This window comes from Branchiostoma floridae, chromosome 7, assembly GCF_000003815.2.
Source record: "Branchiostoma floridae strain S238N-H82 chromosome 7, Bfl_VNyyK, whole genome shotgun sequence".
Classification (NCBI taxonomy): domain Eukaryota; kingdom Metazoa; phylum Chordata; class Leptocardii; order Amphioxiformes; family Branchiostomatidae; genus Branchiostoma; species Branchiostoma floridae.
This window is the reverse complement of record NC_049985.1, coordinates 16,048,536-16,076,315: the sequence shown is the minus strand read 5'-3', so window position 1 is coordinate 16,076,315 and position 27,780 is coordinate 16,048,536. Positions and strand designations below refer to the sequence as shown.

The 27,780-nt window shown below is 40.6% G+C and overlaps 4 protein-coding genes across 7 annotated transcripts in view; 2 read left to right on the top strand and 2 right to left on the bottom strand.

Moving 5' to 3' along the window:
- Positions 1–1,440: 1,440 nt before the first annotated feature.
- LOC118420079 (flocculation protein FLO11-like) lies at positions 1,441–4,033 on the top strand. Its single transcript, XM_035826783.1, has 2 exons — positions 1,441–2,776; positions 4,005–4,033. The coding sequence occupies exons 1-2, from the start codon at positions 1,441–1,443 to the stop codon at positions 4,031–4,033; spliced, it is 1,365 nt and encodes a 454-aa protein (XP_035682676.1).
- A 1,603-nt stretch (positions 4,034–5,636) lies between these two features.
- LOC118420316 (cyclin-H-like) lies at positions 5,637–8,961 on the bottom strand. Of its 2 annotated transcripts, none has more exons than XM_035827077.1 (2): positions 8,793–8,961; positions 5,637–7,285 (listed from the first exon to the last, which is right to left on the bottom strand). In XM_035827077.1, exon 2 carries the CDS (start codon positions 7,242–7,244, stop codon positions 6,264–6,266), a length of 981 nt encoding a protein of 326 aa, XP_035682970.1. In that variant the 5' UTR covers positions 7,245–7,285; positions 8,793–8,961; the 3' UTR covers positions 5,637–6,263. The 2 variants fall into 2 exon arrangements, with proteins under 2 accessions (XP_035682970.1, XP_035682971.1); XM_035827078.1 differs by lacking the exon at positions 8,793–8,961 and adding an exon at positions 8,466–8,486.
- LOC118420314 (histidine--tRNA ligase, cytoplasmic-like) lies at positions 8,827–21,759 on the top strand. 3 transcript variants are annotated; one of them, XM_035827071.1, is made up of 16 exons: positions 8,834–8,971; positions 10,430–10,641; positions 11,191–11,277; positions 12,004–12,123; positions 12,241–12,336; positions 12,739–12,864; positions 13,598–13,705; positions 14,710–14,808; positions 15,698–15,791; positions 16,821–16,948; positions 17,620–17,701; positions 18,160–18,266; positions 18,744–18,809; positions 19,077–19,193; positions 19,898–20,044; positions 20,895–21,759. In XM_035827071.1, the coding sequence occupies exons 2-16, from the start codon at positions 10,549–10,551 to the stop codon at positions 20,952–20,954; spliced, it is 1,530 nt and encodes a 509-aa protein (XP_035682964.1). In that variant the 5' UTR covers positions 8,834–8,971; positions 10,430–10,548; the 3' UTR covers positions 20,955–21,759. The 3 variants fall into 3 exon arrangements, with proteins under 3 accessions (XP_035682963.1, XP_035682964.1, XP_035682962.1); XM_035827069.1 differs by lacking the exon at positions 10,430–10,641 and adding an exon at positions 9,383–9,533 and having other exon boundaries at positions 8,857–8,971; XM_035827070.1 differs by lacking the exon at positions 10,430–10,641 and having other exon boundaries at positions 8,827–8,971.
- A 109-nt stretch (positions 21,760–21,868) lies between these two features.
- Positions 21,869–27,780, bottom strand: part of LOC118420309 (tyrosine-protein phosphatase Lar-like) — a 49,737-nt gene continuing 43,825 nt past the window's right edge. The window contains exons 49-56 of the mRNA XM_035827055.1: positions 27,343–27,492; positions 27,050–27,149; positions 26,785–26,858; positions 26,262–26,396; positions 25,585–25,716; positions 25,229–25,386; positions 24,261–24,396; positions 21,869–22,794 (exon numbers count right to left, since the gene is read on the bottom strand). Coding sequence (XP_035682948.1) covers positions 22,720–22,794; positions 24,261–24,396; positions 25,229–25,386; positions 25,585–25,716; positions 26,262–26,396; positions 26,785–26,858; positions 27,050–27,149; positions 27,343–27,492 — 960 coding nt within the window. The 3' untranslated portion in view covers positions 21,869–22,719. The remainder of the gene's footprint in view (positions 22,795–24,260; positions 24,397–25,228; positions 25,387–25,584; positions 25,717–26,261; positions 26,397–26,784; positions 26,859–27,049; positions 27,150–27,342; positions 27,493–27,780) is intronic.

Below are 27,780 nucleotides of genomic sequence, written 5' to 3'. Positions count from 1 at the left end.
ACCGAAAAAGGACCACCTATATCGGTTACATATAGCGGTGAGAAGCAAAACTGCAGTTAGAAGCTCTGACGAAGGTGTCTGAGAGACATCGAAACGTAAGCAATGTAAGTACCTGTTGGTTGTGCAAAAAGAATTCTCATATATCCTATATTCTACCAACCGGATCAGATGAAACTATTTTCGGATGGTGTTATCTGTCTAGAGCCCCTTACCGGTACCAAGGAGAACGACGGCGCCGAGGGAGGGAGCGATTGGAGGAAGACCTGTCACGTGATCGTGCGGTCCCGAGTGTTCTACTGTGTCGTTCTGTGCGTCGCCATGACAACCGTGGTCATAATCGGAGTCCTACTCGCCTTGTGCCTGAACGGCTCTCCCTACAACGTAAACTATCTATATTTTATTTACCTATAGGAATGGGCTAGTCTTCTTCTTTTCTTGGTTGACATGCACAATTTTCTTGCATGTTCTTTTGCGGTCAAACTAAATCGTAACTTCAACCCATGAACTTCTTGGTGGCACAGAGAATTTTGACCAAGTGACCATGTAAAAAAGCAGAGCAATTAGAAAACAGTTGGAAAACGCCAAACAAAACAAAAACACCTATAGAATAGGCTAAGGATGAGTCAGGAGGGATAGGAATCAAGAGTAGCCTACTTCTTTGGTATCCACTAGTGAACACTGCGCAGCGAAATGAAGGTTCTACTAATTGTTTTCACACATTGGGTGATTTGTTTTGAACGACGTACCTCCTACCGTCCATTTTGGTCTATGCACCCCTGTGACCCAGGCCTCTCTTCTATATTCTCTTGTACTTGAATGAATGAATGGATTGTTTATTGAGCAGACAATAGATGTAAGAAAATAATTGCTACATCGCTGTTGACCGCTTGACCAACAGATTTTACGGAGAACTTGCAGTTACCAAAATATGAAGTTGGAAATTCTTTCTACCACATTCCATAGAAAATAAGTTATTGAAACTCGATTATATTTCAACAATGTCGAGTGTTTTTTTCAGGCCCTGACAGAAAACCACCAAAACAACACACCGGCTGTACAGGCTAGCTCGCTTTGTATCTCAGGACGGGGCATCATGCAAATGAGAACCACAGCAACAGGTATTTTACTTTCCCAAGTATGTCTGGTGCTAGGTTTCAAAACAAGCACAGCCGGCACTGTGATGTTATTGTAATGTATTTCAGCACCAAGGACAGGACCAACGTAACGTATTTCAGTGCTACTTGTGGGATAACAAACAACCTTATCCAAATAGAAATGGGTTTTAAAATATTGTACACTACTTGCTAGCTATTCATTGCTTTGCATACCATGGGAATATAACCCCCACATTGTGCTTACCTATTGGTAGGTGGGGAATAACACTGCCAAATAATAAGGCATTTGCATTTGTATTTGTCCACCCTGACAGCTACACACATCATGACAGGCACCTCTACTATGAGTGCTCCTGCCAAAGAAACCACATCGGCCATGACTCCCACTACCACTAAGATGGCTGCCACTACCACTGAAGCAACCACTTCTAACATGGCAACCACAACTGTTATCACCACAACAACTGTGACAACCTCCACAATCACAACAACCGCCATTGCAACCACAGCTCCCATGACAACCACTCCTGTTACCACAACAACTCCCATGGAAACCACAACTCCCATGACAACCACTCCTGTTACCACAACAACTCCCATGGAAACCACAACTCCCATGACAACCACTTCTGTTGCCACAACAACTACCATGGCAACCACAGCTCCCATGACAACCACTCCTGTTGCCACAACTACCATGACAACTACAGCTCCCATGACAACCACTCCTGTTGCCACAACCACCACCATGGCAACCACAGCTCCCATGACAACCACTCCTGTTGCCACAACAACCACTATGGCAACCACAGCTCCCATGACAACCACTCCTGTTGCCACAACCACCACCATGGTAACCACAACTCCCATGACAACCACTCCTGTTGCTACAACAACTACCATGGCAACCACAGCTCCCATGACAACCACTCCTGTTGCCACAACAACCACCGTGGCAACCACAGCTCCCATGACAACCACTCCTGTTGCTACAACAACCAACGTGACAACCACAGTTCCCATGACAACAACTCCTGTTGCCACAACAACCACCATGGCAACCACAACTCCTATCACAACCACTCCTGTTGCTACAACAACTACCATGGCAACCACAGCTCCCATGACAACCACTCCTGTTGCCACAACAACTACCATGGCAACCACAGCTCCCATGACAACCACTCCTGTTGCCACAACAACCACCATGGCAACCACGGCTCACAAGACAACCTCCCCTACCACTGTTGCAGGCGCTTGTCCTCAAGGTTACAAATTGTTTGAAGCTAACTGCTACAAAGTGTTCACATACCAAAAGAGCCATGAAGAGTCTGTGTTGGAATGTAAGAAGGATGGGGCCATCCTGGCCACACCACGAGACAGTGCCACTAACCAGTTCCTGGTCACACTCAAGAACAAAGTGGCAGGTATGAACACTTATGTCCGTATTGGGCTGACGGATCATGTTCAGGAGGGAGTGTACGAGTGGAGTGATGGGAGTCCTCTGCGTGAAGGCGACTTCAGTACCTGGAACCCACGTTCACGCAACAGCGACTCCAAGGATTGTGTTGAGTATTACAAGGGCGTTGCAAGGTATACCGACCGCCTGAATAAATGGACAGCTGCTAACTGTGGGTTCATGCAGATGTTCATCTGCCAAGGTAACACCGCAATTCCCAGACACTTGTGAGCTCACAATTCTATCAAGGCATTCCAGAAAATCTGGGCTACACTAGTGGGATGGGCCATCTTTTCTGGGCCCCAAGGTTATTCATGGAGTTTTGGCTGTCACGTTCCATCTATCTTACCCATAGCTGTTGTATAATCCATAGCTGTAGTTATATAATGTCATTGGCTTGGTCTCTCCTGTAAGAAATTCCATTATGTGCTAAACCCCCATGGGCCTTGTGGCCCAGAAAAGGTACCCATAATGGTAGCGCACCACACTAGCCATGACACATTTCTAAATGAATTCTGGTCATCTATGAAGTATGTGTCATAATGAGCACCTCTATTGTTTAAATGTTATAATGGATATTTCTTATTGTCCTTTTAGATTTCTAGGCCTGTCCAAATGATATCAAGTAGACTTTGAAACAATATTATAAAAGATATCCTTCAAGCGTGTTTTAAAAACTGATAACACAAACTTTAAGTAAGTCATAATCATGACAAGTTGCCATTTAAGCATTTCCTCTTTTTTTTTCAGTGAGATATTGAACATAGGAGCATCACGAAGACAAGGGATGAGTGTTCAAGGTATTAACACTAAGTTTTGTTACATTGGTGTCTTTGTTCTGTTTAGTTTTGACAGGGAGGGATGTCCCTGTAGCTAAACTGGTAGCAGCCTGAAAGTTGAGCCGCTGGTTCAAATTGCATTAGAAGCTGTTAAATTGCAAACCCCTTTTGCCAGCGTTTTTCGTGCAAGTTATCCAGCTGGACTGCACCGGTTTGGGATTCAGTGCAATTAACAGAAGTGTGCAGTAATTCGTTCAATTAATCCGTGCAATTAATTGGCTTCTACTGTATTAGTAGTTGGTAACTGGGAGATACCAGTTCAATCCTTGGTGGGGCATCTCAGTTGGACTACACCAGTCTTTCAGACGACAGGATGTAAAATGGGGGTCCCTTGTTCAAGGTGCCTCACGCATGTTTAAGAGAAAAGACTATCAACTCCTAAATGTTGCAAAAAATGCAATACTACAGAGTACAGAAACAGCAAAGAATCTTGCTGACGTGTGTGCCACCAGGAACTTAACAAGGTGAACATCAACAACAAAAATTTGTAGGACATTTCTGGAAACACTAAAACGTACCAATGTCATGACATACTCCTTCATGCTTGCAGTACAAAAGTTCTATTAAACATCACGTCCTTTTCTCCTTCAGGAAAGACCAACGACGAGACAACTATTTAAGCAGCATCCAGCTGTACTCAACACCGTAAATGTGGTTCACTTCTATCTATAGGGATATAATAATAATGTCTGGAAGCCAAGAACTATAGAAGAGATTCTTTAAAATGTTCCAATTTTGATTGGCAAAGCAAACAGGCTTATCAAATTCCTATCTTAATCTACATGTGTACATAACACTTTGAATAATTCTTTTTGGATAGCCTGCCTTAACTAAGGTTGTTAGGAACTTTAAATCAATGAGTCAGACAAATCAACATTAATACAAGAACATTTGGACAGACATCTGTATGACAATTATGGAACACTATAAAAAAATACTGTATCATATTATTGTACATAGTGCCATTGTTCAATTAATCATGAAATAAAAAGTTGCTTAGTTTGCTTGTAAGAGACAATTTGTGCAAAATTGTAGAGATACTCAATATTTCATTTTTTATACTTGTATTGATTGTTTATTAGTACAGATCTTTTAAAATTAATCAATGGATCCATGGACAAAGCCTTTACATCCTTAAATGAATGATATTTACAGATGGATCTAGACAGCTACTTGTTGAATTTTAGTTTGTTTTCTCAAGCAGGTCTGGTGAAAATTCTGCTTCAGAAAATTTGAGCAGACTGTGATAATTCAGAATTTGTTTGGAGTGTTATTAGTAAAGTGCAATGTACATTTTGCGGTTTGCCGGTATGAAATAGACCTTTAGCAATGTTACTATTTCTTTATTTGACATAGCAAATGCAGTCCCAATTATGAATTATGAATAGTAAATTATGATCGACATGGCGTTAGAAGATGACTCCTGTTCCATGATTTGTTTTCAAAGTACCAGTCATTTGTTTTAACCAATAATTTATTTCATGTCAAAATGAAAATCTTTGAGTTTTGATCTGGCATAGACATTCCATGTCAACATATGGCAAGTTTTCTCTTTTGATTAAATCATGTGTATTGAGGATTGTAATGCATGAAATATGTGTAATTGATTTATGATATACATGTGTGTAAGAGAATTACTAGAACTAAGAGAATTGCTTAATTATCAAATCGTGGTATGATTATTTATGACTTTCATTAGTTTTGATGGTTTCAATTGTAGATTTTATCAGGCCTCTCTACCACCTGTCAGAAGAACTCAAGATTCAGACTTTTGTTGACATATTGAAAAGGGCCAAATTTCAATCAGCTGAGCCGTCATTTAAATCGGTGTAAGTGCAGTTGGCCTTTTCTATTTGTGATTAGTAATATGTTGTAAGACTGAGTGTTTGTTAAAATTTCTTATCTAATCAGATTGTAATGCCTATAGAACAAAAGGAGCAATTCTGCACAAAGATGTAATGATGTACATTTTAGACGTTAACACTATGGATATTGAATGGTTGATGGAATGTACCTACACTTGTCAGGACACTATGTAATGTCAGTTGATGTTTCTATATTGTTGACTGCACTTTAAGTATGCATGAAATTAAAGCAATAAAAAAGTTCCTTTGTGGATAAATGAGTGCTCTCTGTCAATCTTTGTCTAGCATATAGTTTTCATTAAATCAAGTTGATCTTATTACAAACCCAAACCCTAGATTACATGGAACACTCAAGATGTGGCTTCCATTCAAAATCACTTTTATTGCTTCCTCTGCATTAATATAGTGATAGATCTTACACTGGAATGTATATATACTGTTAACAGAGTCTGACTCCGCCAGAGCATCACTGTACAACAGGTATTGATGTCAGAAAGATTTCTTAGAGCCTGACAGTTAACAAACCTCAAGTAACATCTCCATTTGGGCCACATTGATTTGATAACATGAATGACATCAAGTCTAATTTATGGTCAAAGGGTCCAAGAACAAATGACTGAAAACACAGAGTATATATGGTCTACTGAATAATAGTTTTTGTTTTTTTCTCACATCTTCTTTGACTTTTGGACTGACCTGGTCATTTTATGACATTAGTGCCCATTTTTCAATTTTCCTTTTGGCAATTTACTACATATATTTGCTCATATTGAGGCCACTTTGTACGATTTACAGTATGGTCAAACCTTTCTTGGGAAAAGGCTGGAAATTGATGCAGGTGCAGATATCAGCCAAACAATCAAATCACCATGACCTAATGATTAGATAAATTCTATAAAGAACAGATTTGCCTGCTTTGTAATCTATTCCTTGAGCAAAATGTATTGACTTTTTCTATTAACACTCCATGCTGTAACAAAGTCTTCTACTCCAGAGATGACAGACTCAGTAGTCCTCCATCCTCTTGTGCTGACTTGGCCTGTTTAGCCTTCTTTTTCCCTGCTTGTTTTCCCTGCTGTTCTGTACCCTGTTTCCTTTTTGTGCCCTGGCTGTCGTGCGTTACCTCAAGGCTACCCACAGCAGCTAGTTTAGCTTTCGCTTCCTCCACAAGGCTTGCGTCTAGCTGTGGAACATTCCCCACTACTTCTTGCACCTTTTTGATTTGGTTCATCAGCAGAGTTTGGTCGGCGCCGTCACCGTTCTTGCCCAGACAGTGGTGGACGTACGACAGCACATCCATCCCGACAGTGTTCCCAGAATGCCACAGTGCAGCCAGCGCCACCTGCGAAGGCGGGAACAGGAGGCAAGCGTCCGACAAGAACGACTTGTCGAGATACTCCTCGGCCCAGCGGCGCAGAGTTTCCACCTCCTCCGCCGAACGGTGCCTGGTCTTCATGTCAATGAGGAGGCCCTCCAGCGGCCTGATGGGATTGTGCACGGTAAGGTGAAAGTTCAGGAGCTGTAGGAGCTGTAACTCGTTATTCAGGATGATATCCACGGCCCTCTCTCGCTCCTCCGACCGGGCGCGAATGTTTCCCACAAACTGCATAATGGAGACATTAAACTCCTCAACCTTACAGGCCATGTACACGCAGGTTAGCATTATTATCTTAGGGTGATGCTCCATGACCGAGTTCTGAAGGTAGACCCGCTTGAAGTAAGAACTAGCACTAGCCATGACAGACTTAGGCATGGGGGGCTGAAACTTCACACAGAATTCCCTCAGTCTGTTGTGATAATACTGACAGACCATCAGCTCTTCGTCAGGAGTTAAGAGCTTGCTACAGTCCTTGCCGCTGGCTTCATGTTTCTGTCGGATGTCTTGGTTGGCCTGGCATCTCAGTTTCCTTAGCTCATCTTCACTGCTGAACGTCCAGAATTTCCTCTGAGTGCTGCTGTAGAACATGGCTGCTGTCAAATGATGTGCAGCTCAACTCTCTCACAGGTCTGTAGACAAAATAACAGGGTGAAAGTTAGTTAAACAGCTCATGCTACTAGCATCCTCCAACGCAGGGACATCCAACAGCGAAACTACCTGTCAAGATGTTCCCTGCTTTCTCAACCATCACTTAGTTCATGTGGACGTCCCCCCCAAACCAGCTGTCAGCCAATCAGAGAATAGGCATTTCAGTTTTCAAAAGGGGTCTCGCATATATAAGCTAAGCTCATTAATATTTATAAGCAGTGCGGTCAGGAACTAAGGGTGACAGTTGAGTAAGCAGGGTACATCCAGACAGGCGGTTTTGCCGTTGGATGTCCCTGCATTGGAGGATGGCTGAGTAAAAGTGACAGTGATCTCAAACCAGTTAAGGTCAAAGAAGGGCTATTTTCCAATGGTCATGACAGGAAAGACAGATGCTTTGAACATTTTTTGGCTCTTTCCAGCAAGCAAAATTGACCACAACTTAATGTCATGTCCTAAGGACTGCAACCCTTTCCAGTAACGTGCATGTAGGGCGAGCAACAACAGCCCGAGTCCGAACTCACACCCTCTTGGTCAGGCAGAGCCACACTGGACTACACATGCTACAAGGTCTCAGAACACAGTTTTTCGCCTATGGGGATTTACATGGTTAAGGACCCCAAAGTTAAGGTGGTTCGACGACTCAAAACCTATAGTAGGGTGCAGAAACAATTTACAAGAATTTAGTATGTTGAAGCCGAGGGTACAACCTACAAAATATCTGAAAATGAGCATAGATTTGCCTGCTCGTTTTTCTATAAAAGACACTTTGATTTGACCCCCAGCGGAGGTCATGGAACTGCAGGCGACGACCAGGAAGTGCCGGTAACAGTATCAATGCGCAAATTCCCGCCGGCCGAAGAAGCAACGTAATCCAATTTATACAGTGTCAACAACGATATATTCCTCTACCATTCACCACAGTTTCCACCTCGCTGTTGTGCACGGAAGAATAACTACGGCCTTTGCAAGTACAGCGGTGCACTATTTTAACCCAAACTACTTTTGGGGACGGGGGTCGCATATAAATACTGTGTTCTGAGACCACAAGGGAATGAAACTGCCATTTACAAAATAATCTAACATGATGTTGATAATAAAATCTTATGATATTTAACATTATGCTAATATCTATTGGGATGAAAATTTGAAAATGACATGTACTTATTTCTGTGTCTTTGAAATCCGGTATGCTTGAGCTTGGGTATCCAACATTGTTTCCAGTTAGACTGTTACAATGTAGTACAGGATACTGAACTTTCTGCAATGTCACATTCACTGCAAATGATATTCGAATGAGATGAACACACGTGGGGAGGGGGGAGGGCTGACAAACTAGTAGATTTTCTAGCTAGTCGACTGTCGGGGTATCAAAAGTCGAATCTTGCATCTTAACAACGTGCCTTTGTATCTACTGTCCTATGAAACACGTGTATACACTTCTAAACGACATCTGAATATGGATTTGAGACAGATATCATGAACACCTACCATCCAGGATCACTCAGCTGGACTTGCACAAGTTCATTGACCTTTCCCATGACGCATTGCGGTACAATATGGCTGCCCCCAAATCCGGTCTTGGCGACATGGCAGACGTGAAAGAAGCGATCAAAAATCAGGGCGAAATAGTCAGAAAACTCAAGCAGGAGAAGGCCGATCCTGAAAAGGTAAGCTCTCTAGGTTATGCTGGTGTTGGTCACACCAAATATGGCGTGAAAATCTGCGAAGAATTGCGACTTTAGGTGATTTCCAAAACCGGATTTGCATAGCAGATAGTTTCACGTGCAAAAAAAATGATGTTGTTCTTTTCCATATGGTTTCAGCGAAATATGTTTATATGTCTATTATTATCACAACATTCCTTAGATACGTATGCGTACGCGTTCACATCAGTAATCAGTATAGATTTGCATATATAGCTGCATTTGCATATATATTTGGACGGGGATGTTGTCAGCTACTAGATGCAATAGCAGTGCAACTCGTGTGTTCCGTTGGCCATTCCCCCATTGTTTCACCTGACACCGGAATAATACAATTCTATCTGACAACCGCCCACCAAACGGCCATTTGTTCAGGAAGATTTAGAAAATGCAGGAGAAAGAAGGTTACGTCCTTGCCCCATGTTGTCGGTCTTCTGGCGATCTGCAGACGTATAGACGAATGGTTGAGATAGGGGTCAAAATCAAGGGGTTGAAGTTGGACAGACCGGAGAGATGGAAAGAACGGGTTTGTAACGTTATTAGAGTCAGACTGTTTCATATGCACTGTTGGTTTGTTGTTTTCAAAGTATCTAAACTTTACATTCAAATACATCTAAACTGATACATTCAGTCTCACTGTATGCAGTATGTTTATCACACTGTCGTGAATCATAACCTTTAAGCACAAAAAAACTGAATGTCTTACATGTTTCTCTCCCTTTTGTCCAACTTTTATTAGGCAGAATAGTATACATTGTAATTCCTTTTTGTATTTGTAAGTAGCACACCGGTCACCTTGTGCACAAGAGCATTGAAAAGCTATATAACTTTGAATCATCAACTTTTGTGATCTTAGCACCACTAAAGCATTTGTATACTCTCCAAGCAGAGGGTGAATCGCGCAGATATAGTAGTAGTCGGAAAAATTACATGGGCGCTCTTCTTACCACTACTTTATCTGCGCGATTCAACCTCTGCTTGGAGAGTAGCATTTGTACAACTTATTAAGTCTCATGACAAATATGACATCATAAATCCAATATCCAAATATTGGTAGAGTATCATACAGAGGACATACAAGGAGGCATCATAATTTATTCTATACTGTAAAAGTTGTTTTCATCCAGAAAGCAAACATGTACTAGTACTAAAGTGAAGCTGACACTTTTTGCAGCTTATTTTTATGACATTGGCATTGATACATGAAAAGAATGTATTGCCTTTACATTGGTATAATTGAATCTTTAAATAGGCTAGATCATGCATTGTCACACTCCCAATCCTTCTACCCACTACCCCAATAACCTCCCCCTCTAGGCCTGACAAAAATATGTACAGCGATTACTGATAAACAATCTTTGTCCTTCCCTTCCCCTCCCCATCCCCCTCCCTCTTACCCTCCACCTACCGCCATTGTCGCAGATTTGCTGACCAGGTATTTTCTTCACTTCCCCCACCCCACGACTCCCGTGTTTCTGTGCATTCCCCACCACACCTCCCGTGTTGTACACGTACGCGACCTGCTACGACCTACGTCAATCATGGCGGCCAACCTGCGACTGTTCGGGTCGGTGGTCCACCTGTGTAAACGGCATGCTGGGATGTTGCAACGGTACTGCTCCAACCAATCACAGGTCAGTCTCTCTTTAAAACTAAAAGCATTGCATTTTTTTAATCCACATGTGTGGCTACGTTAGATTTGGAATATACCATGATAGACAAAATCTTAGGGGGTGTTATCAGTAATGTTTTGGACTGCAAACAGTTGATGTAGATTTTTGCCCTGGTCTTCTTTCGGGATAGAACTTAGAAGGGAAAAAAACGTTTTGGAAGTTCACATTTTTGGTGGCATGAATTAACAATCGTTGATGGAGAAAGCCACGTAAAAAAGCCACCACAAAAGTTCCAAAATCTACAGTATATTAGGCTGATCTTTAAACTGTGTTAGAATTGAACCTTTGCAATTTACAAGGGCATCTTTGGGGCAGGTTAGTTGAAGTAATTCTTGCCTTCCCTTAACCATTCAAATGTGGGAAAGTCAACATCATTTGTGTGGCTTGTAACCCTGTGTTAACCATGTGATGGGGTGCAGGTTGGCTCTGTGTTTGTATGCCCCCATTCTTCATGCAAAATCTCATGTCAAGTACTCTTTATGTGACTTCATTTGCCTTCATTTGTTTTAGATAAGTGAAGAAGTTCAAAAACTCCTATCGCTTAAAGAACAGCTCGGAGATGCTAGGCCTCAAAAGTTCCAGCTTAAAACACCCAAGGTAAGGTGACGTCATTTTGTGGAAGCCAAAATTACAATGTCTTTTATGCCATGCTACTGTCCTCTTTGTTTTGTCCTTTTGTCTGTCATGTCTCAGCCTTGTACTTGTGATATGAATAGGAATTAGGGTGTCAACAATTGACAGAAGAATACCGAGGACACCACAGAGTGATGACGCAGTATTGTCTCACTGGGGTTGCTCTTTTGTTCTCTTAAGTCCTTTCCCATTTTGATGGGTGCATGACTCTATAGCTGACCGGTAGCACAAACTATAAAGACAAAATGTAAAACCTGCATGTAAGGAAGCATGGGGAATATTTTTACATGTCAGGCAAGAGAACCAGCTCAGATCTTGAAGGTATACATTTGGAAGTATTTTCATATGATTTTAGTTATTACTACTAATATTAGCATGTTGTATGTCAGTTTGCAATAGGATCGGCATTTAACTGTAAGGATGTACTGTGGGTACGTCTGTCCTGAGGTAGTTGGCATTTGTGGATATCCAGGGTCCCTGCTTTTCATTCATCCTGTTCTCTCGATCGTAGAAGTTTTGTCAAGCTGTTAAAGCCTTTGAAATGAGTTCAGAACAACATTGAAGTTGAACCAACAAGTGTTGTTTTAGCAAAGAGCTACGTGTGTAGATGTGGGCAGTTTAAGAAAAGAATATGTGTACCATTGTGATGCAAGGTTGACAACAAGGTCCTTTGAACCATCTCTTTTGCAGGGCACAAGAGACTACAACCCTCGGCAGATGGCCATCAGAGAAGGGGTGTTCAAAACAATCATCAACTGTTTCAAGCGCCACGGAGCAGAGACAATAGACACTCCAGTCTTCGAACTCAAGGTAACTTCTCATAGAAAAATGACATCTTTTATATTCCTTTTAGTCCATAATGGTTGTTACATTTATCAAAATATTTTTATAGCCAGATTGATGATATGTTTTTTTACAATTTGCCAGGAAACACTAACAGGCAAGTACGGGGAGGATGCCAAGCTCATCTATGACCTGGCTGATCAAGGTGGCGAGATTCTCTCCCTCAGATACGACTTGACCGTATCCTTGCCAATGTTTGTCTTAGTCATAAATTTGTTTAGCCTCAATAGTCTGATGTTTGAGTATGAATTTGTAAATCTTTGTTGAAAAATATGAACATGGCTGGTAAAAAATGCTTTATTTCAGTAGATTTACCCCTCAAACGCTGTGGAAAAATCCTGGTGAGAACCCTAAATAGAAATTATTCTGCGGTCGATAAGCTTCTGCTACATTCATGTATTCAAGAATTTAAGAAGGTTTTTGATTTGACTTTGAGTCTATTCTGTCTAATTTTTACCTTATAATCTGTAGTAGGTGGTTGTGTTGAGACTGTCTTGTCCCTACCAAATGCACTTTTAAAAGGCAGCTTTGGATTAGGAACAGGGTTGTATTGGCATTTCTCCTTGACCAGACATTTTATAGGTTCCCTTTGCTCGTTACCTGGCCATGAACAAAATCAACACTATCAAAAGATACCACATTGCCAAGGTGTACCGGAGAGACAACCCTGCCATGACTCGGGGCAGGTACAGGGAGTTCTACCAATGTGTGAGTATGGTGTCTGTTTTCTGTAGCTGGCTATAGTTATGTTTCAGAAGCAAAACATATTGTTTTTACTAGCCTACTGACCTGTGTTCTGTTTTTTATCTATTCTTCTTTCTTTCTTTTAAAACATATATCTTATACATACAATGCTGTCATCAGACAGAGCATTGCACATTTAACAACCGGCTTTTTTATTTCTTTTCTCACAGTTTCTCTTTTCTTTTCCCTTTGTAAACATCCAGCACTTTCTTCGAAAATGTGTACTTTCTAGTTTCAGCTTACTTTGGGCACATCTCACTCTTGCGCAACAAGGCATACATTGTAATTCAAACTTAACATTACAATTTCCCATGGTCAGATTGAATCTGGCCATGGAAAATCTGTACAGGGGTGTATGTGGTGTGTTATGCCGAAGGGCAGTTATACCTGCTATATAGATACAGATACAGATGTGCATGAAATGAGTTGCCTCCTACAGTTGTAGTGGCCACGCCTGACCTAGCTTTCACGAAGCTACTAGTACTACATTTGTAAATATCACTGCTGATCTCTGACCACCTGACCCGACCTGGTACATCGACTTTGATTTACGACATATGGAATAAAACAATATCCCTTTTACTGAAAATAAAACAAAAACACTTTTCACATTTCACAATAACAGCTTATGTGTAGTACATACATCTGAACCTCTTGAATTGGGTTGTAGTGTCATCGATCCTGTGTTTTCCTGTAGGATTTTGACATAGCAGGTCAGTATGACCTGATGATCCCTGATGCAGAGTGTGTGAAGATTGTAGCAGAGATCCTGTCTGAGCTCAACGTGGGAGACTTTATCATCAAGGTTGGTCTTGCAAAACACCGCTAAGCAGGCTTTTAGCCAAGCATGCGTCAACGTGTCATCTGGACGCACTTTCCTTAGAATAACAAGAAATTTGACGCTCTGGACGCCCTTACACTGGGGAAAAAATCCTCTGACAGGCACGAAATTCTGATTGACCAGGGATGCTACCAGGTCATCTGTGGTCACAGTCTTCTTTTGTGACCTCTGTAACAGTATGTTTGCCTCTTAGGATACCTTAGAATGCACTTTTTAAACTTAAAATCATCAAAAACTCTGCACCATGAAAGGTGGATGCCCCTGGCCCCCCCTACAACAGTCACTTACCGCGACTCAACAATAAATTTGGACTCCCTACATGTATAATAAAATCCTAGCTAAAAGCCTGCCGCTAAGTATTTGGCTGACATGAGTTATAGTGCAAACAATATCTACATACAATCCGCAAGGTAAGATTAGAAAACTGAAATTGCCAGTGAAAAGTAAAGGTTATAAAAGACTTTTTGACTTTTACTAGTTTTAGGCTGGCAGTTGGTTCTTGTCCACAGTTTTGAATTCCCAATTCTTCTTTATCAACTTATCAACATTGAAGACATACATTTAGAAAAGGTAGCTTGATTACTGGTGATATTAAGACTCAAAGTAATACATTATGTACATATAAACTGCAACCATGACATGACAGTTACCCATTTATCTTGTACATGTACCTAATTCTACAGTCTGATTGTGTTAGGCATGGTATTGGAAGGCGGAGCCCATCCATCTCCTTTTGCCACCTTTTGCCTCCCCAACCAAAGCCATGTACCCATTTTGCACCTCGGTGGAGTTGTGTGACTGTTAAGTGCCTTTTCCAATCCATGAGCTCGCAATCTTGTGTCTGCTAGCCTAACCACATAGCCATTCAACGACAAAAGTTTGCTAAAGTGCCCGCAGGCAATCATGAAACTTGGTAGAACAGAAAGGACATAGATTTTGATTCTTGTCTGTTGTTTTCCTGTGAGTAGTTGAACACCCGACTACTACTGGATGGGATGTTTGCCGTTTGTGGGGTTCCTGAAGACAAGTTCAGAACCATCTGCTCTGCTGTGGACAAACTGGACAAGGTCAGTCATCCACTACGTTTTTTACTCCCTTAAAGGGGCATTCCACTCCAGAAGGGAGTCTTGTTTTCCAATAGATAATGTGTCAATGAATACATAATCAGCCGAATTTTGTGGAATTCACCTATGGATGAATTACGTGATGTGTGTTTTATAAAACAATACTGACACTCACTAAACCCATGCAGACCCTACCCATGCATTCCCTATACGCATAGACACTTTGCTTATCGTGCATATTTTTGGAATAAATAAGGTACGCTAAGCACACCGAGAAGGCAAATTGCTCATAAGATAGCAAAGAATATAAGAACAAGACAAGATTTCTTAGCGAACCTGAAATTAGTTTTGTAACCTTACCTAAAAGTTTTGCATTGTATTCAGCCATAGGATTAATTCAATTAGAGGGTACTTGGGGAGTTTGGTAGAAGACTGAATGCTTTTGAGGCATGTGGAGCAACTGGGTACTTTATCGTATAATGTGAAGTAGTATGCAGTTATCACTTCCTAAAATTAATATCTATTGAAAAACAAGACTCCCATCTGGAGTGGAATGCCCCTTTAAGTCAATACAAAGAGTATAAAGTGTTTTTGCTATCACCTAAGGTGCCAGCCCATACGCAGGTCAGAGCGTCTGATGTCAGAAGTTAAAAAAATCTGGTGTCTTTAAACAAATTGAAGATTATAAGAACATCAATTTCAATATCTCAATCCAGTATTCAAATTCCTGACAGTTGTACAAGTTGAGACCGGTCAGGACACCTGTATGGAACATACCACAGCCAAGATAAGACATAGATTAAGTAAATTTCTGTTTGTGTATAAAGCTAGCCTTCTATCCAATGTACATGTACCTGACCCATGTAATATGATTGTTGATTTCTTGTTGCAGACATTTTGGGAGGATGTACGGTCAGAAATGGTGGATGAGAAAGGCCTGGCCCCCGAAGTGGCTGACCGCATCGGAGAGTATGTTAGACTCAATGGTGCGTGAACATACACCTCTTACCTTTTGTAGAATCCAAACATAGAAGTCGGCATTAGACTGCACAGTCTTGCCAAAATGGAGACTTCTGATTGGTTTGTGGGATTGTTACAACAACCCCTCCCCCCCTTTTTTTATTAAGTATCACTATTGAATTGTAGCAGAGCCAATTGGTACTGTAAACTAAATGCATTTAAAGTTCGCGGAGATTTGATTTCACGGTAGCGGGAAAATGGACTTTTCGCGTTGGTTGTAATTTCGCGGTAGCACCATGCACTGCAGTCTCTTACTGATATGGAAAATTGTTTGGGGTGGTTTTAAACTCGTCGTGAAGCGTCCGCCGCGAAAACCACGAACATTAAACCACCGTGAACGTTTTTGCATTTACAGTACTTTGACAAAAACATTTCATACCACACCAACCACATTGTAGTATATGCAGTTTGTACAGCAGTTAGACTAGAAGTACAGTCTTCTGTGCCTAATCAGGGTTCGAAATAGACATACTTAACTTGCAATTTGCACATAATTTTTGAGATTTGCATGTAAAAAATTTCTGAACTTGCAATCTTGCATGTTGAAAATACCTGGCCTAGGCTATAGTAAAAATACTGAGGCCACGATGCCTTTGTTTGTCTGACAGGGATCATCACCGGTTGTCAGTAGGTGTTATAAACAATCAAATTCGGCTTTGCTGCAAACTAACATGCTGATTATGTGGATATCTTTCCAAAATTTGCAGTTCTGTCTATATTTTCATGTGCCAATTTCAGTCCATCAACAGTGACAGAATGGGCAAAATTCTTATTCATCCAGAGTAGCAACATTCCGCCAAAGTAGAGAATGATGGATGGTGGCTAGAACATTGCAGTATAGACTAGTGGCTAGAACATTGCAGTATAGACTAGTTGTATTTTGCATGTAAATATTTTAAATTGCATGTAAAATGTTTGCCAACTTGCAATTTTGCATGTAGCAATAAAAAAGTATTTCGATCCCTGCTAATTCGAGGCATGTGTTGTACCCTCAGGCCAGTTAGAGCTGGTTGATCAGCTGATGCAGGATGAACAGATGATGAAGAACAAGATGGCACGACAGGGACTGGAGGAGATGAAGCTCCTCCTCACCTACTGTCAACTGTTTGGGGTTCTGGACAAGGTTTGTTTATCATTGTGAATTACTAATGGATTCGTTTACTTTCATGGTGGTTTTACAAAATGGTAAGAGGGTAAATTTTAACGCATACTGTGTTAACGCAGACATGTTCGCACCCCGTTAATTGTTCTTCTGTTTTCTTTCTTCTAGAACCTGTTTATTACATGCTTATGATTAGTACAAATTAGAAACATAAGGGATATAACCTGATGTGACCTATCATTTCGTAGTACTCTGTTTTGTTTATCACAAGTAGTTTGTTCAATACAGGGCTCTAGCCAGCGTCCGTTTTTCCGTCAATTGACGGAAATTTGCTGCATGTGACGGAAATTTTTTTATACCAATCCGTTAACCTTGACGGACAAAAATTCTTGGTGGAAGCTACAGGCGGCTTGGGGACGCTGTCCACGGTCGGAAAGCCATACATTGTTTGTTTTGCTATTGTTGTGATTGTTGACTTAGTGTGTTGGCGCCCTTTTGCATACGATAATCTCATTAAAAACCCGTTTTTCAAGGTCTCGGTTCCGTCTTTCTAACATAATTTTCGCAGCTTTCGCGACAATGGGAATTGGCTGATGGAGAAAAATTTCCAGCTGGCTAGAGCCCTGGTAAAGTATCTATTGATCTTTTTTATGTATGGTCTTTATGTATAATGGTGACACTGTTATTTTTAGGTGTCCTTTGACCTGAGTCTGGCCAGAGGACTTGACTACTACACAGGAGTTATCTACGAGGCTATCCTGACTACAGAAAAAGGTGATTACATGTACCTGTATCTCATCGTTCATCACTTTACTATCAACCAACCAAAGACGATGTCCAATCATTATAAGCAGCAGGGATAAACAAGTCCACTAGCCCTATTGTCCAGGGCAAGTGAAAGTGCTGTTCGGGCAAGTGCATGTCCTACCCCACTTGTCCGATCGGGCAAGTAAGATTTTTCCATTGATTTTAGTGCAATTTTGTTACTTGTTACTTTTTACAGTCATGACATCAAGCAATTGTCTACAGAGAATTCCATTGCTGGAAGTGAAAATGCATATACTAGTAACAGTGACATTTGAATTTTGGGCAAGTGAAAAATTGGTTCGGGCAAGTACATTTTTTATGTGCTTGCCCGATAGGACAAGTGGATTTTAGAAAACTTGTTCAACCCTGAGCAGTTACATGTACAAGTCTATAGTTAACTGTTTACATGTACATTTCCTCTACAGTTCAGTCGGATGGAGGAGACAAGAACGAGCCTGTCGGTGTGGGCAGTGTTGCGGGAGGGGGGCGCTATGATGGCCTGGTGGGCATGTTTGATCCCAAGGGCAAAAAGGTGAGATTTGATCATCTTGCTGTAATGTCCTCTGCTTTCCAAGATAGCTAACTGTTGTATCTTGTGTACATGAGGACTTTCATTGTTATATGATACTTTGCCTGTAACCTGTTCTGAATTTTACACAGTGCTCGAAATACCCTGAAATGTTGCAGTTGGAACACCGCTTGCCCCCCCACTTACGTGCATAAGCTTTTGTATTCATTTCTTGATAAGATAAAACATAAGTAGTTACATGTAACCAAGGAGCTTTTATCAACTTGATGTAACTAGTAGAAAAGATAGTGGATGAGTAACAGATTTAAAGACTGTAATAACTTGGGAAGTGGGGCAACCTGAATTGTTGACGGTGCAACCTGACTTTACACTCAGGTTGACGCCTGGGCAACCTGGATGAAAAAATTATTTTAAGTAAATTTTAAAAGATGGTAGTTCAGTACCGTGATATATACAATGTATTTCTTTTGTACTTTTTAGGTCCCTTGTGTGGGAGTCAGTATAGGGATTGAAAGACTCTTCTCTATCATGGAGGCCAAGGCAGAGGTATGTTTGTTTGTTTGTTTGTTTGTTTGCTTGTTTGTTTGTATGGACACGTCCTGTTGTATTTATGTTGTGCTGTGTGTGTTCAAAGATTCAAGACAGTGACTTGTTTGGAAAACGTTTTGAAGGAATATTGAGGAACAAAGATGAGAAGTGCATTGATCGTTTTACCAACTATCTGTAGAATGTACGTGCATAATGATAGTTGATTGTCTCAAAATTGTGTACTGTACAATGTAATATAGTTGCTGTGAAACATTTTACCTGCAGGCAGCTGAAGGAAAAGTGCGCACCACAGAGACACAAGTGTACGTGGCATCTGGACAGAAGAATATGCTGGAGGAACGCATGAAGCTCTGTAACCTGCTGTGGGAGGGGGGCATCAAGGTAATCCAAACTTCACACGAAAAAGAACTGAACTGTACCAGATTATCATGGAAGCTCATCTGTGTTGGTAGTAACCATAATGCAAAGGTAAACTTTCCTCTAACACAAAAGTACACACGAAACAAATTTTCAACGACCACTGTCGCCTCCTTCAGGATCAATGTACAATTGTTATTATTTATTATCATTATGATTATTTTTCTATTATTGTATAATTTAGTTGCACGGGAGGCAACTAGTAAAGGTTATTACCTGTTTTTGCCTCCCCACCATTTTGTGTAAATACATATGGTGAAGTTCAAATAAATAAAAATTTAAAAATTTAAAAACTAAATTATGAAATAATTGGTCATCACTAGGGGTGGTTACTGGTAGAGAAAATTCAGGTCCAGGTACGGTACAGGTCCAGAGGAGCTGGTCCAGGTACGGTACAGGTTCAGAGGAGCTGGTCCAGGTACAGTACAGGTTCAGAGGAGCTGGTCCAGGTCTGGACCTGAACCTGGACCTAATTGCTTGTGATTGGGCTATACTTAAAACAATGATCCATTTCCCTACAAAGAAATCTGTTTGGTGGAGTATCCTATCTTCATGTACACAATGCTAACTGCCTAAGTCCCAAAGGTTTACACTGACAATACTGTGAGGGTGTGTTGATGTAGATGGACCAGTTGGTGAAATCTTTGTCATCCTGTTACCGCTTCCAGACAGAGCTGTCATACAAGAAGAACCCGAAGCTGTTGAACCAGTTCCAGTATGCTGAGGAACACGGCATTCCATTCCTGGCCATCATTGGTGAACAGGAGCTGAAGGATGGAGTCGTCAAAGTACGCAACACCAGCACCAGGGAAGAGGTCAGTCCTACATTCTACTTCTCCATTTTTTTTTTCTATTTGGACAGACGAGGACAATGTTTCACTGCACTCAAATTTTGTAACTAATATATTAACAGTGCCATATACACGGTACAGACAGATGGTAAAGGTAGTCCTTTTCACCTCCCCGACCGAAGTCAGGTACCCATTTTTACACCTGGGTGAAGTGAGGAAGGTCATGTAAGGTGCCTTTCCCAAGGGCACAACGGCGGGGATCAAACTCAGGACCTCTAGATTCCGAGCCGAACGTGCTACCAGTTGCACCACGCCCTACCCCACTTCTCCATTGGAGTCTGGAATCAAGTAGAAATCCTTCCCACACCTAACGGTGTATAGGGGTGGTGCCCATCTCTGTTTCTATTTCCCTTGGGCCACACAGGCCAACACAGTAGTGGTCTAGTCTACTGGTATGGAATAATTGTGGGTCATCCATATACATATATATCTCCCAGTTGTGAAATTTTCATAAGTTGTTTGATGTTGATGCCTTCAACTTACAAGCATAAAGACTTGAAATGGACATTTGCATGTAAAGTTTGTTGGAATGTTTGTTTTGGAAAAATGGTGATTGGAAGCTGATAATAAAAATGTCTTGAAATGCTACAGAGCTGTTTGACTTGTGTAACTTTGTAAACAGTCAAACAACTGTATTTTTTCTATGAATTATTGCTTATCTTGTTTGATGCATCAGTAGATCACCATATCAAGTTTTGTGGACATCTGAAGTGAATAATTGCAAATTTCAATTGCCAAAGAATGAAAGATGCCTAGCCTATTTAAAATTGGTCTATATCCTCAAGGCTGACTTTAATTTTCTTTGTTGTTGCAGGAAACTTTCCCAAGAGACAAACTTCTGGAGGAAATACGAACCAGAGTCGGTCCTTCTTAACGTTGATAACAGTCTATGCCTAACAACACTAGGAAAATAACAATAGAATTTGCTACTGATGTCATGGCAAAGTATGCTGATCTTCGTGAACTTTGTGTCTCTGAACCACATGCACCGTTACGTATACGTGTACACAAACCATAGACAAGTATAATGTTCATTCTCAACAACTTATAGCTGTCAAGTCCATTAAGATACAAAGCCACAAATTAAAAAATGTGATTTCAATTGGATCTGATCATTCTAAATATTAGAAGCCTTCAGAATACAGTGTAAGATACATTTACCCAGCACTCAGCTTGGGATAAATATAGGTAGGGTATGTACAGAGATAAACAAAAATTTAGCATTGATTGTCTATAAGTACTTGTTTGGTAATGGAAAGAAATATTGTAGTATGCAAAAGTTTTTGATTGATGAAGTAAAATCAGTTCCCCTCTTTTCTCAGCTTTTAAGGCTTGTGAATATGTTGTAACAAAATCAGAAATTATATACCAGCTCTTAAGGACTTTTCTCATGAATAAAGCCTTGTCACTTTATCAAATGTGCTCCAAAATTACTTCTAATGTTTTGAATCAAAACATTTGAATCAGAACATTTCTTCTCAACATCGACCTATCAACAATTTCTCATCCCTTGAAGCGCCCTGTTGCGTGATGACTTGATTTTTACCTACAGTATTTATTTCAATACCCATCGCCACAAAATATAAAAGGTACAGAAAGAAAGAACCGTAAACACACAGAAGAATTTTCTTTGTCAGAAGTTACAGTTACTCTGTCTACAAATAAATGAGCTAGTCAAACTGTTTGGTGTGTCTTTGCTGTGTGCCACCTATATATTTAGCTGTAACCTTTAAGAGTTTCAAATGGTACCATTGAATCCAAAGCATTGATGACATCCAACAAACTGGATAGAATAGCAAAAAATTGCATTTATTCATACCTTAATTGTTTATGGCGCTTAATGTAACCATGGTTAGGCAAAATGAGCACAAGATTAAATAATGAGTTATAACTACTATTGATATAATAACTGCCTACCTGTGGGGCCTGTAGGTATCTAATACAGAGTTAAGTGACCCACCCTGAGGTGTATATGGTGTCATAAGGCACGGTCGGCTCCTATAACTACCAAATGAACTACCTTGTTTGCAAAGAACTATATACCAGCTCTTACATAATAAATCCCCTCTATATATACTGCAAGTGCATAAAACGGCAGGCAAGAAATAATAACATTAGATTGTTCACCAATGATAAAATATGGCTCTGTATTCTGACAATGATTAGAAGTACAAATGTGAGCGACTAGAAAACTTTTACTACAAATTAGTAGGTATTTATCGCCTTGCCGCTAGATTAAGTATGAAGATAATCATTTTCAGATCAATATTAAAGCAAAGATGATATTATTAGCATACGTGGAGCTATAAAGGTATACATGAATACGTATCAAACAAAGTTCACTTTTGACTGGTATCAGTCCTTATTATACCAAGTCCTATACTGTCAATGTGACATAAGAATACACTATAGATTGATTGTTACCATTTGTAAGGTACATATACATATACATATGTAAATGTATATATCATATATGATTGTACACTATTAATGTAGAAGAGTGAGGCACTTGCACTGAGAGCAGTATTGCCCATCGTTGCATTGAGTCGGTGTATAGATATGATATACCATAATCTTAATAAACATATTAACTTGAAGACATCGATATCTTCCTGATGCTAACAGGTTGTACATGAAGCTCAGTGTGAGTTGAGTAGACCCTGCTGTGAGTTGAGGTATTCCATGGCCACATCGTACAGGAACTTGTAGTGCTCCTGTTAGGGGAACAATCAAATTCCAGTTACATCAAAGACCTCAAATTCCGTGATCACACAAGCAATAGACTGATCCTGACAGTCCATCACAGTAATACCCGTCACATTTTATCCACGATTTTCGGGCGTATCAATGGCAGATCGGCCATTTTTAAGATCGACAGAGGGTTGCGCATAATTTTCATCTGAAAACCGTCCCTGTCACATACATTGTATAAACCATACTTTGTACCTTGTACAGTTGTTGTGCAATAAAGCTATTATTGTAAGCGAGGCTCGGGCAATTGCCGCAGAATCCTCGTCCGATCGATTTTCGCCAAATGTGACGAGTATTAGGAGTTCCATCAGTGATGGTATGACAATTAGCATTTCAACCAATGAGAGAATGGCTGCATGTCCATCAAATACATTTGTATGTCAATTTTTTTATTTTGCATTGTACAATGTATACTTTGATGGAGATGCTCAGAATCAGATGGGCATAGGGAATCATTCTAGTGTTACAGTACCATATATGGCATAATGATGATGGTGAATTGTTGATGCAGTTCTATGTAGGAGGCTTTTGTATTGTAGCTCTTACATTTACACGTATGTTGTTTTATTCTTTATTGCCATAATTATGTTAAGTTACATGTACTTGCTGAGACACCTGCAATGTCATGAAATTACTGTCCATATACAGGAAGCATGCCACCCAATAGCTTGGTCTGGACTGTCACTCATAATTACCTGTTTGTAGTAGTTCAGCCAATGAAAGAATGTCAATTAGTGGTTTGACCAATGAGAGAAGAGTAGCATGTCAATTTGTATCAATGTATGATATGCATTTTCTATGCTTTAACAAAGACGGGAGGGGCTATGTTATTGGACTGTTGACTGATGATGTTTGCACCAACTACCCCTGGCAGCATTGAACCATGTGATACATGTAAGACCACAGCAAGTAAATTTCGTTGATGACATTGGAGCGCTCATTTTTGCCTGATTTCAGGGACGGTCTGACTCAGACAGACCAAAATGAGTAAATAGGTTGTGTTGTAACCTAAGGATTTTATGTACAAATGACACTAAAGACTCTGTAGCCTTGCCTGTAGTTGCAGAAGGGTCAAAACTTGTTGGATAGTTGTAAGAGTGGCACCGATATGGAAGCCATGAGTGTAGTTGTAATTATGGTTAGTGCAAGAACTTTCTTGGTTAGTGATACGAGTCTACCACATTAGTGTCCCTTTTACTACACTAGTGACTTCTTAAATACAGGGTTGAATGCCTTGTTGGTTGTGATGCCATATTTTGTCACTTCATTAATTTGTTACAACGTTTTTGGTCGTCTATTTTGAAAATTTGCCATCTTGTTTCTTTTTACCCATCTTGTTTTTTTTTGCCCTATCTCATCTTTTTTGCAGTCTGCAAAGGATGTCATTGTCATCCATAAAATTTACTTGCTGTGGCCTAATTGTACTTACAGCAGAGTTGATGATGTGAGGGCGCTGGATAGTCAGGGTACGAGCCACCTGGAAGATGTCCACTGACTTCTCCTCCTCCATCTTCTCACACAGGCTCACAGCTGCACAGAACACACCGCTCAGGCCAACTCCAGTCCTGAGGAATAACAACACTTTCTATCATCAGAAAATCTTTGCAGCACTGTAGACATCTGAATCAAATATTATTAGTTAAGTCTTCACTTAGTCTAGGAAGGAACTTGCTCATTTCTAGCATAGATTACTTGATTAATTTTAGTTCATTGTCATTTATATACATTTACATGTCAGAACTTTAGATTTTTACCATCCAAGTCATTTGGGAGCCTGTGTTGTCAATTTCCATAGTTAGATCTGTCATTTTAAGCTAGGAAAATACATTTTTATCAATTTCACTTCAGGAAGTTCAGATTCTTGGGATGAATGGGGTGAAATTTTTGTCCATCCCAACAAGAAAATTTCCATTCCAGGACAGAGGGACGGGTCCTGGAGACAGCCTTGATACATGTATGAATGTGTACTTACCAGATTAGGTGCAGGTGTATGTTGAAAGACATGACATTGTAATATCTTTGGATTCTCTTTGGATTTTTCAACAGATGAGCAGGCAAACAGGCACTTGCTGGTAGGTTCAGCAATCTGTTTGCCTTACCTGCACATGGCTTTTTATGGTGAAGAAGGGGTGTGCAATTCCTTCTCCACCCTATCGTCTACTGGAGCACTGTGTCTCACAGGGACGAGAGCTGCATGCCACGTGTAAGACGGCCCCCAGCAGATGCAGGTTTGTTATTTGGAGTTTCTGTCTCCTAGGAGGACTTCTGACCAAGGATTTAAGGGGTTCCTCCTACCCTTGACTTGTGTAAGCGGGTGCGTCATGCCCGAACATGCCCCTAAGGCCTGCTACTGCCATAGTTTTATTATGTGAAGAAAAGTTATCCCCCAGGACTTACTGGCAGTGGACAACCACAGGACCCGACCCGCACTCCTCCTGCCACCTGGTCAAGAGATGCAGTAACTCCACCATGGCACCCCGGGAACGAGAGCACAGCTGGTCACGTGACGTGCCCAGGAACTGGAAATGCTTCACCATGCGGATGTCCTCACTATCCTGTCAATCAAACATAAACTTGAAGGTAAAATCTCTTTTATTAACCCATGGGCTACCAGTAAAACTTCTACATATCTAGCTAAAGGTTTTTCAAATCCATGTACATGTACATGTGTGTATTCATAGTTCTGGTAAATGAACCTAACATATAGGAAAGAATGCATGTAAGAAGTTATTGTCAGTATTGAAGACTCTTACAGCCTTGGTGTTGACCAGTAGGAAATCCTTGAGAGTCACATTGACAGCCTTGGTGGTGCAGGTCAGCTCCACACGAATCGGCCCATACTCAATTGCGCCCCCTTCCTCATCAGGCCAGTACTGCACCATGTCCTGCAATGAGGAGACAGGGAAGATGGAGGTAACATATTGATATGAACAAATTTAAATGAAGATTGCAAATGTTGAATTAATGTAACACCTAGCATATGTATGAAGTTAATTCTGAAAGTTCACATTTTTTTGCCACCCTGAAACAATGAGGTCGCCAATGGAAAATCCCCCAATATAATGCAGTCCTGTCTACATGTATCTAAACTCTGCATAATTGGGTGGGTGCTGTACTAGAGAATGTTCAAATACACTGTTTATGATAAATGGTTGGTATATATCACCAGGTATATAAATATCTATTGAGGTTTGATATACCTAAAGTTTGTCAGGACTTTTGTTGGGGTTCATCACGCTTTTGTTAGCCCTGTGACTGCTACACTCAAACTCAAAACCAATAGTGGTTCCACATTGCGTATACAAGTACTATACAGTATGTGACTTCAGTGCTGTTGAGAACTTAGACCATTGCAAACTTGCAATTTATCTGAAATTGAAAGTATGGTCTGTTCTGAATCTCTGTAAATACATCACTGTTTCCTCCCTACCTTGTCCTTCTTCTTCAGAGTGTTCATCATGACAATGGTCTGTGCACCGTGTTCATACACCATCTGCCAGAAGTCAGCCACAGTGTCAGGCAGGGGGGTCTGGGTGACTATGAAGGCATTTCGGGTCTTGTAGCTCTGAGGGAAATAGAGAAGCAAGACTTAGTACAGAATATGCCAATGGGGTTAAATATCACATTAAACGATGTGTACGAACACTATTGATGATAAGGCATACAGACACTACGGGGTACAGATATTACTGAGTACTAGAGGTATGGACACTACTAGAGGTATGAACACTATTGAGTAATGTGAGTACAGACACTACCCAAAATCGGGAATGCGTACTTCAATTGGGGTGCGTACTTTAATAAAGAATATACGGTACTGGTGGTACGGATACTTCTAAGGGTAAGGACACAACTGATAACTGGGGGAACAGACACTACTGGGCGGGGGTCTATTTAGTACTGTTACTTACAGAATACATTTTATCTCAAACAAATCGGAACATTCAACTTACGTCCAGATACATGGCATTAATGTAGTCACTCTGGTTTGCATACTCAGTACTCAGTACAGCACGTTGCAAGTCGACTACAGGAATGAAAGATAATGGTTTCAGTAAATGTAAATATCTTTCCTTTGCAGAAAGACATCAATCTAAAACAAGTGCAGTACAGTATCCAATCTGGATCCTTTTTTCAAGTAAGTCATCCTCAGTTATAGAAACAGATATACACTGTATTGCATTCTGATGGTACAACTGAAATGGTTAGTGGACTCACCTGGTAGTACATTCTGATCTCTGTTCTTTCTCTTGTTCTCCTCCAACCAACCTGCATTGCTGTCTTCAGGGTCAAAAGCTGGGGTCATCTTCACCAGTAGCTAAAATAAAAAGATTGGGAAATGGTCAACTAAGTCACTAGCAAGAAAGAGGCAAGGGTTTTGTTTGGTTCACTTTTTCATACATATTATATCCTTTGCCTTTAGCCGTGCATGAGTGTATCCATTGCCAGACCAACTCAAGATCATAAAACACAGGAATTTCCTTTGAAAAAAATACTATTGGATCTGTTACCTTGAATTCCTCATCCAAGGGGCTTTTCTTGACTTTGGGCCTCTTGCGTGTCATGGCTTCATATCCATCTCGGAATTCTGACACAGGAATGTGGGTGTCACCTGTCTGTAGAGCCTCCAGGACAGCCTCATGGATGAAAGCATACTGGTCCTGTTTGAACAAAGATGTGTGTCAGTGTGACTCAACAGAAATGTGGGACATGCGTACATAGAGAGTTGCCTTAAAGTTCGTTCTTCGAGTCTTATTGCTTTGCTTTGTATTGGTGCTTCATTGTTTCATTAAGTTCATTACTAAATTGTAACTTTTTCTTTCTACAGGATCTGTCACTGTTCAAGCTTGCCACGCACGTCTCTGCACAGCCTTACATGTAATTTGGTGTGTCTCATATATTCCTAGTCCGACTTGTCAGTAGGAAGAGAAGCTAATATGTTCAAATAG

Bases quoted from the DNA above. Each gene is read 5' to 3' on its own strand.
- LOC118420079 (XM_035826783.1), top strand. From the start codon at position 1,441: ATGACAGGCACCTCTACTATGAGTGCTCCTGCCAAAGAAACCACATCG. The intron at 2,777-4,004 runs GTAACACCGCAA...TTTCTCCTTCAG, and splicing joins GCAGATGTTCATCTGCCAAG to GAAAGACCAACGACGAGACA.
- LOC118420316 (XM_035827077.1), bottom strand. From the start codon at position 7,244: ATGTTCTACAGCAGCACTCAGAGGAAATTCTGGACGTTCAGCAGTGAA.
- LOC118420314 (XM_035827069.1), top strand. From the start codon at position 9,396: ATGCAGGAGAAAGAAGGTTACGTCCTTGCCCCATGTTGTCGGTCTTCT. The intron at 12,337-12,738 runs GTATCCTTGCCA...GACATTTTATAG, and splicing joins CCCTCAGATACGACTTGACC to GTTCCCTTTGCTCGTTACCT. The intron at 19,194-19,897 runs GTAATCCAAACT...TACCGCTTCCAG, and splicing joins TGTGGGAGGGGGGCATCAAG to ACAGAGCTGTCATACAAGAA.